Source organism: Bison bison, unplaced genomic scaffold (genome assembly GCF_000754665.1).
Source record: "Bison bison bison isolate TAMUID 2011002044 unplaced genomic scaffold, Bison_UMD1.0 scf7180017864289, whole genome shotgun sequence".
NCBI classification, from domain to species: Eukaryota; Metazoa; Chordata; class Mammalia; order Artiodactyla; family Bovidae; genus Bison; species Bison bison.
Window position 1 is genome coordinate 22,282,871 of NW_011494861.1, and position 12,551 is coordinate 22,295,421.

The 12,551-nt window shown below is 55.4% G+C and overlaps 1 protein-coding gene across 1 annotated transcript in view; it reads left to right on the forward strand.

Moving 5' to 3' along the window:
* Positions 1–12,551, forward strand: part of KIAA1614 (KIAA1614 ortholog) — a 42,086-nt gene that overhangs the window by 26,032 nt on the left and 3,503 nt on the right. Inside the window, exons 6-10 of the mRNA XM_010850257.1 lie at positions 7–1,012; positions 3,669–3,798; positions 5,736–5,994; positions 9,335–9,462; positions 10,132–10,316. Coding sequence (XP_010848559.1) covers positions 7–1,012; positions 3,669–3,798; positions 5,736–5,994; positions 9,335–9,462; positions 10,132–10,316 — 1,708 coding nt within the window. The remainder of the gene's footprint in view (positions 1–6; positions 1,013–3,668; positions 3,799–5,735; positions 5,995–9,334; positions 9,463–10,131; positions 10,317–12,551) is intronic.

The window sequence follows — 12,551 nt, forward strand, 5'->3', positions numbered from 1 at the left end:
GCGCAGCCCCTCAGCTCTCAGGGCCTGAGCGTCCCGCTCCGGCTCCTCTCCGCCGCCGAGCCCCGGCTCCACACCGAGTGGATCCGGGAGACGCACATCGGGGAGCAGGCGCTTCCCGAGGAGGCGGACTCGGCCCTGGACAGCACCGACACCTCCGACAGCTGCCGGACCGACAGTGAGGAGGCCGGGACCTCTCAGCCCAGCAAGACCCGCCTGCGGGCCTCCAGGCCTCGCGGAGGCCACAGGTGGTTGCACAAGGCTGAGATGGAGCCGCCCGGGAGCCCTCAGGCCTCACACGACCTGCCTGGGCTGGAGCTCCTGGAGGTGTCAGATGAGGTGACAGAAGGCGCGGGCCAGACGACGGCAGGGGCTCTGCTCCCCAGAGAAGATGCTTTGTCTAAGCCTCCTGTCCAGGACTTGAAGAGGGCTTTCCCCGGGTCCCCGTGGCAGTCTGGACCAGGGCTGGAAAATCACTGGGCTCACCCCGGGGATTTTCGGACAGCCTACACCATCGCCTCTCCCATGAAGCTGGGGTCCTCAGGGCCAGGCAGACAAGGCCCGGTTATAGAAAGCCAGGAGTCTCTGGGAACTGACTGCCCGCACCAAAGCCGCGCAGAGCCCTCTGCCCACCACCAGGCCCGACAGCCAACTGCTTCCCTCTGCCCTGACGGCTGGGTGCCAACCCCTCCCTCTTCAAAGAAAACGACCTCACCCGTGTCTCACAGGAAGGCAGCCCTGGCTGGGCTTCGCAGGCTGGGCAACCAGGGAGAGCCCATGGACAGCCCCCTGCGTGCTTCCAGAAGCGCAGTTCCCAGGACCTGCGAGCTCACCTCGCCACAGCCTCCGCCCCACAGTCCCCACAGCAGGCACCCCCTGCGGGCCCTGTGCACCAACAATTGCAACAGCAGCATGCCCCAGGGGCTGCAGGAGCCCTGGGAAGGAGCCATCCTCGTGGGGGAGACGGGTGCCCGAAGCCAGGACCCCACAGCACCGCTGGAGGACCGCAGAGATGGTAAGGGATGGCCCGGGGGCTAGGGTGGTGCTAGCCCAGAGATCACGGGCTGGGTTTGTGGCCCACCAGGCACTTAACTGTTCATCTTAATAGATGACAGAGCTGTGCATTGCTCCTAGCAGCTCCCAGAGCCTGGCAGATGTTGGGGAAGTTGGCAGGGTCTGTGAGCGGGTGCAGGATTCGACATCAGCCTGGAGGCAGATTAGCCAACTCCCCCTGGGGAGGCGGTGGTAGGGATGCTAAAGGAGCTCCAAGCTGTGGGAAGCCTGGGCTTTGAGGGAATTTTACTACCAACAGAGCAGAAAGAGGCAACAGCTCCAGGATTTACTACTTGCTTAGAGCAGCAAATGCCAGATAATCCCACGGCTAAAGTCCCTCCCCTTCAACATCGTCACTTCATACACTCATTCATTCAATACAGTTTGAGCACCCGTTACAGGCCAGGCACCATCCTAGGCCCTGCAGGGGATGCATAAGTGAATTAATTCAGCAGGAGTCTACCCCCTGAGACCCTCGGCGGCCAAGCAGGTGTGCTGTCCGGATGACACAGTGACCAGTAAGCAGAGCTCCTACAAGGAGTGCTGGGGTTGTTCTCTGGTGCTTGAGCCCTCCTAGAGCCCCAAGCCTACTGGGCACGCTGGTAGGTTTCAGCAGGCAAGGCTGCTGAAGGCCGGAGGGTATCCCCTCTGCCCTTGGAAGGGGTCCTCATGTCGTGGGCAAATCATGAGCTTCCCTGATGCTGTGATCTGAGGTGAGCAACTTGGCCACCCGCTCTTAGGCAGAGGTAGCAGCCTTGCCTTCATGTGCCCGCGGCTTTGGCAGCCCTGGTGCTGTGATGGCTCGGGAGGAATCCAGGGCTTGGGAACAGTGAGGGGGGAGAGGCCAGAGAGGTGACGGGCCGTGCTGACCTTACTGAGGATGCCGGTGCCCAGCGCCCACCCTACCTCGGGGGTGCCACCACCCCTCCACTGCATATGGGGAGCCAACGCTGCCCTATCCCTCTCATACTCACAGGAACCTTGAGCAAGCAGGCCCCACCCTGAGTTCCCGCCTGCCCTGTGCTCAAGTGTGGTTTTCCTCCCTTGGGTGGGCTCTGGGCTGGCTGCTCCTACCCACTTCCTGTGGGGCTCCTATTTTGAGAGTTGCTGACCTTTCTGGCCAGCCCGGCCTTCACCTGCTGGAGCAGAGGGCCAGGTGAGGCTCCTCCTCTCATTCACCACGAGGTCCTGGGCTCTTCACATCACCCCTCTATCTCTAGTTCTCCTCTCTAACCTGAGGATATCATTAGAACCCATCTCCTAGGAGCTCAGGCAGTAATCTCCGTAGAGGGTTTAACTCTTGCCTAGCGTATCACAGATGCTGTAGACACGGTGGCTATCGTTTAGCTGTTAGACATCACAGCCAACCAGATTGTGGGTCTTGTCCCAGGAACACAAATCCCCCCCAGCCCCCCCCACCCGCTGCCATAGATGTCCCTATCTTTTCTTCCAATGGAAGAAAATCGATTTACAATGTTGTGTTGGATTCTTCCATTGTTGTTGTTGTTGGTTTAGTCGCTAAGTTGTGTCTGATTCTTTTGCGACCCCATGGACTGTAACCCACCAGGCTTCTCTGTCCATGGGATTCTCCAGGCAAGAATGCTAGAGTGGGTTGCCCTGCCCTCCTCCAGCAGATCTTCCTGTCCCGAGGATGGAACCCGTGTCTCCTGCATTGCCAGTGGATTCTTTATCGCTGAGTTACCAGGGAAGCCCTTGGTTTCTGCCATACAGCAGTACAAGTCAGCCATAATTATACATATATCCCCTTCCTCTTGAGCCTCCTCCAAGACCCTGATCCCACCCCTCTAGGTCATCACAGAGTGCCAGGCTGAGCTCCCTGTGTTATATAGCAATTTCTCATCAGCTATGTTTCACACATAAAACAGCTAGTGTATGTATGTTGATGCTACTTTGTCCATTCCCTCCTACTCTTTGCTTCCCCCACGGGGTCCACACGTCCTTTCATATACCTCTTGATACAGGAGCGACATGACTTATCATAAGCAGCCTTGCACTTTTTAAAAATTATTTATTATTTTTATTTTTGGTTGTGCTGGGTCTTCGCTGCTGCATGTGGGCTTTCTCTAGCTGCAGCAAGTGGGGGCTACCCTCGGTTGCTATGCACGGGCTTCTCATGGCGATGGCTTTTCTTGTCGCCAAGCACTGGCTCTAGCACAGGGGTTTCAGAAGTTGCAGCATGCGGGCTCGGTAGTTGGGGCACATGAGCTTTAACTGCTCTGTGGCATGTGGAATCTTCCCAGACCCGGGGTTGAACCTGTGTCCCCTGCTTTGGCAGGCAGACTCCTATCCACTGTACCACCAGGGAAGTCCAGCCTTCATTTCACAGGTGTTTATTTCTCATCTGCTGCGTACCAGGCGTTATGCTGAGGGTGATGGGCTTCATCCCAGGGAAACAGGATCCCTCCCTGCTGCGTGTGGGTCTCACCACCGCCTCCGTGGCTCTCGTGGGGCTCCCGCTTCCCTGCATCTTCCTCTGGCTCTCCTGCCTCTGTCGCTAGGACTGCCCCCCTCACCCCCATGACCTGTGGGGGTGGATCAGTGCCACGGGAGGAATGCTGTGGTTGTTGTAAGAGGACTCCAGGGCTGTCTTGCCTCAGCAGCTGTTGGCACCATCAGCTCCGTGGGCATCACCTTCTCCCCGGCCTCAGAGGAGCCCAAGTCCAGCCAGGAAGCAGAAGGAGGCCTGCAGAGGACAGAGCCGAGTTCTGTAGGGCACGTGTCATCCCGGTGAGTGACGCGAGCGCCAGCCCTGACTTGGGAGGTTGGGGGTTGGGGTGCTGGGTGGGGAAGGAGCCCCCCGGAGTGGCAGCAGGATAAGTTAACTACTCCCAGATCCTTGGAGGCTTCTAGATCAGGTGCAAGCATGGCACCCCAGCACTCCGTTCCCTGCCCTGTCCAGTCTAGTGTGTGTGCTTATTCATTCCCCAAGCTTTCCCGGAACGGCCTCAAGCTGCAGGTACTGTGCTGGGCACAGCTGTGCATACAGCCCCAGCCCTCCAGGTGCTCCCAGGATGGGCTCTCTGTCAGAGGACTTGCTCCTGACCCTGGGGTGGGAAACAGCCTGCCACTCACGGTTCCACGCTCTCCTTCAGTCCTGAGGCTCTGAGTCCTTACTCTGGGGCTGCCGAACCTTGGTGAGCTGGTCCTCTGGCCGGGCTCTCCGTTCTCCACTACACATCATCCCTGGTGACGTGGCCCAGGGCTTCACATGTGACTGCAGCCAGATCGCCACCTCCTGCCCCGTGTGTGCCCCAGAACTCCGGATTTGTGCACCCAGTTCCCCCGACATCCCCACTGGGGTGCCCAAAAGGCCTAGTGGAACTCTTGATCACTCCTCTGATGAAAGCTGCTTCCTGGGGCCCTCCCCCGGGCAAACACACAGCACACCGCCATCCCCACGGTGCTCGCACCCCGCCGTCCTGGCTGCCTCCTCCCCGTTCCCTCCCACCCTCATCCACTGGCACGTCCTCTCTGGCCCCTGCAGCCACCTGCATGGTGTTCTCCTGGTCTCAGCGTGTCCCTTCTTTCTGTGCAACCCTAACATTCCCTCTCTGCTCTCTGCCTTCCTCTTGCCCTTTCAATTCCTTCTCCACTCAATGGTCTGAAGTGTCTTTTGAAAACCTTAACTAAGTGATGTCATTTCTCTGACTGAAACCCCAGTGGTTTATCCTTTCACTTACCTTGCTGCTACTGCTGCTAAGTCACTTCAGTCGTGTCCGACTCTGTGCGACCCCATAGACAGCAGCCCACCAGGCTCCCCTGTCCCTGGGATTCTCCAGGCAAGAACACTGGAGTGGGTTGCTGTTTCCTTCTCCAATGCATGAAAGTGAAAAGTGAAAGGGAAGTCACTCAGTCGTGTCCTACTCTTCGCGACCCCATGGACTGCAGCCTACCAGGCTCCTCCGTCCATGGGATTTTCCAGGCAAGAGTACTGGAGTGGGGTGCCATTGCCTTCACTTACCTTACCCTGATGCAAACCCCTTACCCTGACATAGCACTCAACATAATTCAGCTTCGCTCACCTGTCAGATCCCTGCTGATCCCTCTTTCCTCATTACATCAAAGTCCTACAGGCCTGGCCCTGTTATGTTCTCGAACCCACCACACAGCGAGTCTCTTCCTGTGTAGGCCTGTGGTTTCAGCTGCTCCCTAGCCCTGGAATTCTCACCTCCAGGCTGGGCAAGATTGACTCCTTCCTGCCATTCAGTCCTCTGTTTAAATGTCGTCTTGTGAGAGAGGTCTTCCCCAGCCACCCTGTCACTCTCTGCTTCACCCTGCTCATCGGTCACTCAGAGGGCTTCTCCCTTGTTTACTAGCCTGTTGTTCATAAGCTCCCAAGTGGAAGGGTCTTGTCCATCTGGTTTATCCCATAGCCTCGTTATTTGCCACATGCCAGTGCTGGCAGGAAGCCTTGCAGAGGTTCTGAGGAATCACTGGGTGAACGGATGACTGGTGAACCCATAGTTGGCTGTGACCCTGAGGGTCTTCTCTGCTGCCCAAGCAGAGGCTCCTTCAGAAGTCCACTCGGCCTTTCTGTCTGCAGCCTGGCTGTCACCTCCTCCTCGAGGCTGGGGTGCTGGCCCACCTGGGCCCCACAGGACCCTAAGGTTCTTGCCTCCCCCCAGCCCTCTCCCATCCACCTCACATCCACCTTTGCATTTCAGTGCCTTGTCTGGGGTCAATGCGGGCCTCAGCCCGCCTTCCACCACCGCTTCTGACAAGAACAAGAAAAGCAGCGGAGGCATCGCCTCTGCCCTGGGGCTGAAGAAGTTCTTCTCGACGCTGAGTCAGGGCACGCGGCCCAAGATGGGCAAGTCCCGCAGCTACAGCGTGGAGCAGCTGCAGCCCCCGGCGCCTGGCCCGGCTTCACACACTGGCACCCCCAAAGTGAAGAGAGCCCCGTCCTTACAATCCCTGCATCTGGTGAGAGTCCCAAGGGCCCAGCCGAGGGGTGTGTGAGGGCAGTGGGGTGGTAGCCACCACTGAGATGAAAGGTGAAGGAGAAGAGAAGTGCCACGGGGTGCTCCTGAGGAGCCCGGGGTGGGGAAAGGGACGCTCCTGGCATCCCCACAGTCCATCCGCAAGACGTGGACTCCCTGGACACAGTGCGATGAGTGAGTTCTGTCCTTCCACCCCACTGCCCCAGCCTGGGCTCAGCCTAGACCCCTCCCCCTCCCTCACTCCACCACCTCTGCCAAGGCCTGGCATCCGCTGCCTGATTATTCTGGAAGCTTCCCCGCGGCCACAGCCACTCTGTTTATCTAGCACAGATCACTGCATACCTGGATGGCCTCCACAGCCTCCTCACTGGCGTCCCTGCCCTGTCTTTCCCCATGTGGCTTCCAGAACGGTCCTTCCTGCATGCAAATCTGGTCTTGCCTCCCCCCCTTGTGGAACATCCACCACTGGTCCCTTATCACCCCCAGGAAAACACTTGGAGGCCACTCAACATTGCCAAAGGGTTTCTATAATCTGACCGCTTCTGTAATCTGACTGATCATTCCCCTAATACTCAACCCCAGGTATCCTTGACCTTGCAGTTCTGAAATCAGGCCACACAGTTTGAACCTTCACCTGAAATATTCTTCCCATCTTCTCCACCTGCTAATGCTGTTCATCCATCAATACGTAAGGCACGGCTTCCTCCAGGAAACCGCTTCTCATCCTTCCTTGGGCTGAGCTGGGCACCTCTGCTCTGGCTTCCCTTCTCATCCTGCGCTTTCCTCCTTCATGGAACTTCTCATGTAGTATGTTGGTTTTTGTCTGTCTCCCCTCAGTGGAATGTGATTCTCTGACGGAACACTACTTGATCTTTAGAGTCTACATATTTAGTATGAAAATTGGCATAGTAGACATACGCAGTATGCAGTGAATGAATGAGTGAGTGAACACCGGGCAGCCTGCAAAAGTTCCCTTCTCGTGTGCTAGCGGATACCAACAGCACACCAGTAGCAGCGCCTGACTCTCAGCTAGGTCTCTGAAAGTGCTATTCTAGCCCAGGTTTTCCAGGTATCATGCCTGTTCTCTTCCCCGCCCTCTCCCCTGGGCAGAACAAAGCAGATGATTGCGATTCAGGGCATTGGAGCCTTTCATTTTTCAGTCTGAAGTAGGGAAGAGAATGCAGGCTGAATGAACGTTCCATTGGTTGTCTTGCATCACGTAGAGTATAAATATTTGCTGGTTGGATGAAGTTGGAAGGCAGAGAAACAAAAGCAAGATGATCTCAAGCTTGGGACAAAAGCCTAGAGTGACATGGTGCTCCAGGAATTCGCTGCTTTTCTCCTGAAGTTAAATTTGTCCCGGTGTGTCTGAGCCATGGTGCTCAGATGTGTGGCCATCAGAGCTTCAGTCTGTACCCAAGGGAGATGACAGCCCATCATCTGCCATGTAATCCGAGTGCGCCAAGTTAGGAAGTAAGCTGGCTGAGAAAGGGTGGGAGCAAGTGCCGGGAGGACTGAGCAGCAGAAAGAATTGTTCAAGAACTAAAAAAAGAACATAAAATAAGACTCCGCCTCACTCTGGTATTTTCATGACCTATCTCAGGGTGAACCCCTTCCTCTTGTGCTGCCAAGTGTGCATGGTGAGAGTGCAGACGGGCTTGGTTTCCACTCTGCCCTTCTAAGTAGGCAGTGAGCACCCTCACCACGTGGGCGGCTCCCACATCCTCTAGTGGCTGTGGCTCATTCGTTCCTCCCTTTTCCCCTCCTCCCTGCCTTTCCACTCTTGAGTTGAACATGACTTCTTCCAGGAAGCCCTCCAGAACTTCAAGGCAAGCTCAGGCCCCCTCGTAAGCTTCTGGATAATACAACTTCCTGAGAGCACGGCTTCCCAATGTGATAAATAATGTGTGCAGTATTTGTTTAGAAGTCTGCCTCTCCCTGCCTCCCACCCGCTCCCTCAGAATAGCCTCCTCACTGGGTCAGTTTCTAGAACACAGATCGGACCTTGTAATTATTCTGATTACTATCACTCAGTGACTCTTCTGCAGGTCAGATGAGGTCTCTCCGGGTCTGGCCCTTGGCTCCAGCCCACCGCCCATCACCTCTGCAGCCCAGCCCCCCAGACCACAAGTATGTTCCAGAACATTCATGCTTTCTCCCATCTCTGTCTGTCTGCCTCTACTGTTTCTTATGCCTGGAACTCCCCATCCCTGTCTTCATCTGGAGAGCTGTTGCTTCAGGTGCTGCGCAGGCAGCGGCTCCTCCAGGGCCCCGAGGCCTCCTGAGCTGAGTCGCTCTGCTTCCCTGCACAGCGTCATCCATGCTTCTAGCCTCACACTTACAATATACATTTAGGGCTTCTGACCTGTCCATGCTCACCCCACCCCCACCGTGGGGTGAGCTCCTTGAGGGACTTCAGTCTTATCCATCATGCACAGTGTTTTAAGGTGCATGCTTGATAAAATTTTTAATGTCAGCGATCATAAAAGGGATACTAAAGAATCACAAACTAAGATTTCAACTCTAAAACTGTGTTCATTATTCTGTAATTATTTGATTTTACCTTTTTAAAAATGTATTTATTTATGACCGTGCTGGGTCTTCACTGCCTCACGTGGGCTTTCTCTAGTTGTGGTGAGTGGGGTTACTCTCCAGTTGCAGTGGGCAGGCTTCTCACCGCAGTGGCTTCTCTTGTTTCAGCATGCAGGCTCTAGGCATGCAGGCTTCAGTAGCTGTGGTGCACAGGTTTATTTGTCCTATGATGTGTGGAATCATCCCGGACCAGATATCGAACTGTCTCCTGCCAAGTGGATTCTTAACCACTGGACCACCAAGGAAGTCCTACCTTTTTTTCTTAATCAAGGAGAAAGTTAGCTTTTCCTAGTCAGTGAGATAATTAGCACTATCATATTCAGTTGCTATTTCAACCAACACATTTTTTTCATTATTTGAAGCTTCAGAGTGCCTGCATAGGCCCATCTCTTTAAGTGAGTTATGGTTATTCTGTTAAGCACTTTCTTAGCAGGCCCTCAAGTTCATGGTTGGGGTTCCCTCTCTGTCAACCCCTTGGTGGTGGTTTAGTCACTAAGTTGTGTCCAACTCTTACAACCGCATGGACTGTGGCCTGCCATGGTCCTCTGTCCATGGGGTTCTCCAGGCAAGAATACTGGAATAGGTTGTCATTTCCTTCTCCAAGGGATCTTCCCAACACCAGGAATCAAACCCAGTCTCCTGTATTGTAGGCAGATTCTTAATGAGGGAATCCCTGTCAACCCCCTATCAGATGGCTTTTCTTACCTGCAATATTGGGTCTTCTCCACCAGGTGTCACCCTCTCGCCAACATCGGAAAGCCACCTCCTTTCAGAACCTCCATTCTCTGCTGAGTGGCAAGGTGGACCGGTCCAACCTCTACCTGGTAGGGGAGCCAGGGGATCACAGCACAGCTGACAGGTAAGAGTGGGCAAGTGTTTTGGAGGGGAGACCCAGAGCATGAACAGTGGAGCTATACACTTAACTCCTTCCTGCCTTAGCAGCATGGCCCAGGGGAGGGTCCCTTTAAAAGAGAAACCGAGGCCAGCTACCTGTGCCTCAGGTACCTCAGGGGTCTTAGAGCCCACACCTCAGTGCCCTTGTCCTGAGCAACTGGACAGGGGTTGGGGGTTCTATAGAGTTGGAAGGTTTGATTCCTCCATCCCTTTACTATCTAATGACATCCTGAAATCGGAATGTTCAGAGAGCTTCCTTGGTCCAGTTGAAGATTTATTAAAGATCCAGAGACAGGGTCCCCAAAGAGGTCCTTGCCCCTTGACCAGGTCTGCCTAGAGAAACCGCCCTCTCTGATGAGACCCGCTAGGCTAGCTGCTCTTACCGCGGGCTCCACGGAGGGACTTCAGGGGGTCCATTAATTCCTGGAATTTCTTGTGTAAAATTAAAAACTTCGTCACATTCTCAAGAGATCTCTCCAATTAAAATGATTAAAAACCACTGGGGGAGGGGGCTCTGTGGAACCTCACACATCCGTGAGCACCGCCAGGCCCGGGCCTGGCTGGAGGCCTCCTCTAGGCCTAGAGGCCCCAGTGCCCGCCCCCTTTGCCCTCCCTCGCCTCTCGCCCCTTACAGGCTGGGCAAGGCGCCAGCCCGGCGCGCCCTCAGCGTGGAGGACGTGAGTGCCCCCGGCCCCGCGCGTGCCGTGGGCCGCCTGGTGGAGGTGTTCCCCGACGGCACGAGCCAGCTGCAGCTACAGCGCCCCCCGGAGGGCACTTTCGGCTTCAACGTGGCCTCTGGGAATGGACGCCGGGACTCAGGTAGGCCCCCGCCGCCCTGTTCTGGCTCCACGGCCCCCGGCGCATCAGCAGGCCGCAGCAGTGCCTTCTGGCCGTGGCCGTATCTGTTTTTCGGTTTTCGCCGAGAGCTCCGAGAGCTCCGGACACAGAGAGCCTCTCAATGAAGAGACTGGAATTCTCCCCTCCAGGCGGTGGGGACTGCAGGCTTGCTCCATTGTCCCTCCATCCATCTTGAAATCAGAATCCCGACTCCCATCTCTTCACGGGAGAATCAGAGGGAGGTTGTTTGTGTTGGCTGGCCCTCCAGATCTCTTTGATGTGGTTGGTGTGGTTCCCTTCCTCTAGCTGCGGAGTGTGTCCGGGCACGTGGACCGTGCCTGCCTGTCTGTGCCCCTCCCTCAGGTCGGGCTCCTGCTGGGGATGTTCACATGGATCCTGGCTCTACGCCTCTGGCCGGGTGGCCTGCTAGGTCCCGATCCAGCACTGGCAGGATCAGGGAGGGTCTCTGGACGTCCTTCTGCACCCTGGCCAGTTCTCAGCCCTGCCGCATGGATGTTTCAGGGAAAAAATGACTTGCCCAGGCCTTTACCTGAGGTCTGTGAGCTAGGATCCACCGCAAGGCGAAAGTGAAGTGAAAGTGAAAATCATTCAGTTGTGTTTGACTCTTTGCAACCTCATGGACTATACAGTCCATGGAATTCTCCAGGCCAGAATACTGGAGTGGGTAGCCATTTCCTTCTCCAGGGGATCTTCCCAACCCAGGGATTGAACCCAGGTCTCCCGCATTGCAGGTGGATTCTTTACCAGCTGAGCCACTAGGGATCCACCACAGGGCAAGGGACCTTGGGAGGTATTTCTCAGCTGAGATGAGTAGGGAAGGAAGACAGACATGCAGGAGTGGGAAGGAGAGGAGAGAGAGGAGGAAAAACAGAAAGGCAGACACAGAAAGACACTCACAGCTGCCCTGGATGGGTTGTGCCGTGGTGGGTTTAGTCCTGTGCTTTGATCTCCTGAGTCAAAGCCATTTAGGTGGCAGAACACTACTGCTGCTGGAGTTGCAGACTGAAGTGAGTTCTTGCATGTGTTCCATCATTTGTTTTTCAACAATGTACGCTGAGCATCTCCTAGGTGTTGTAGATACTGGGGACAGAGCAGTAAATGGAACAGATGAAATCCTTGTCCTCAGGAGTATACGTTCTCATGAGGCAGTTAGACTATCCACATCTACATATATATATAGCAGGATAAGGCCCAAGGGCAGTGAGTTGGGAGTCCTGATGGGGCAGCTTTTCTGAGAAGAGACCCCTGAGCAGACAGACACTGGCATGACGTGAGGGTGGCCCCATGTGGTGTCTGGGGCAGTGAGTTCCAAGCAGAGGGAACAGTCCATGCAGGGCCCTGAGGGCTGGATATGAGCTTGGCCCATGGGAGGAACTACAAGGAGGTCAAGCTGGACAGAAGGGGGTGAGGGGGAGGGACTAAGCTGAGGGCAGGAAGGTTGGGGGACAGCCGAGCCTCGAAATGTGGGAGAGAGACTGAGCTGAGCTCAGATGGGGCCGTCTTCCTTGAAATGAGACAGGAGTTACAGGGGCTTGGAGCCGGGACCGACATGCTCTGATTTAACGCTTTTACCAGGGTCCCTGGCTGCTGTGTTGAGAATAGACCCTAGTGGGATGCAAGTGGAGCCAAGGAGCCCAGTTTTAAGGTTATTTCAATAGTCTGGAATAGATATAGTGGCAGCGGCTTAGACTGGCACGGCTGTGGAGGTGGTAAGAAGTGGCTGGGTTCTGGCTGACTTGAAGGTAGTTTTGACTATTTGCTCATAGGTTTTACATGAGTGTGAGAGGAAGGGAGGACAAGAGTCTCCCCATTCTGGCCCTCAGGAGGATACTCGTCTGTCCTCGCAGGGGGATGTGTTAAGCATGTGTTGACCATCGTAAAGCATTCCACAGGCTGTTAGCCCCTCTGCCCTTTCCTCCAGCTTCCTCTACCCTTCAGTGAGGGGGTCAGGCCTTGCCAGAGAGGCAGCATGCAGGCGTAGTTAGACGACAGAGCATAGTTTGTACTCCAGCGCCTCTGCTGTCTGTGTGACCTTGAGCAGGTTACTTACCCTCTTTGAGCCTCTAGTCTCTAATTTGTAAAATGAGGGACTTCCCTGGGGGTCCAACTGTTAAGACTCTGTGCTTCCCTTATAGGGGTTATAGGTTCAAGCCCTGGTTGGGGAACTAAGATGCCACATGCCAGGCAATGTGATCC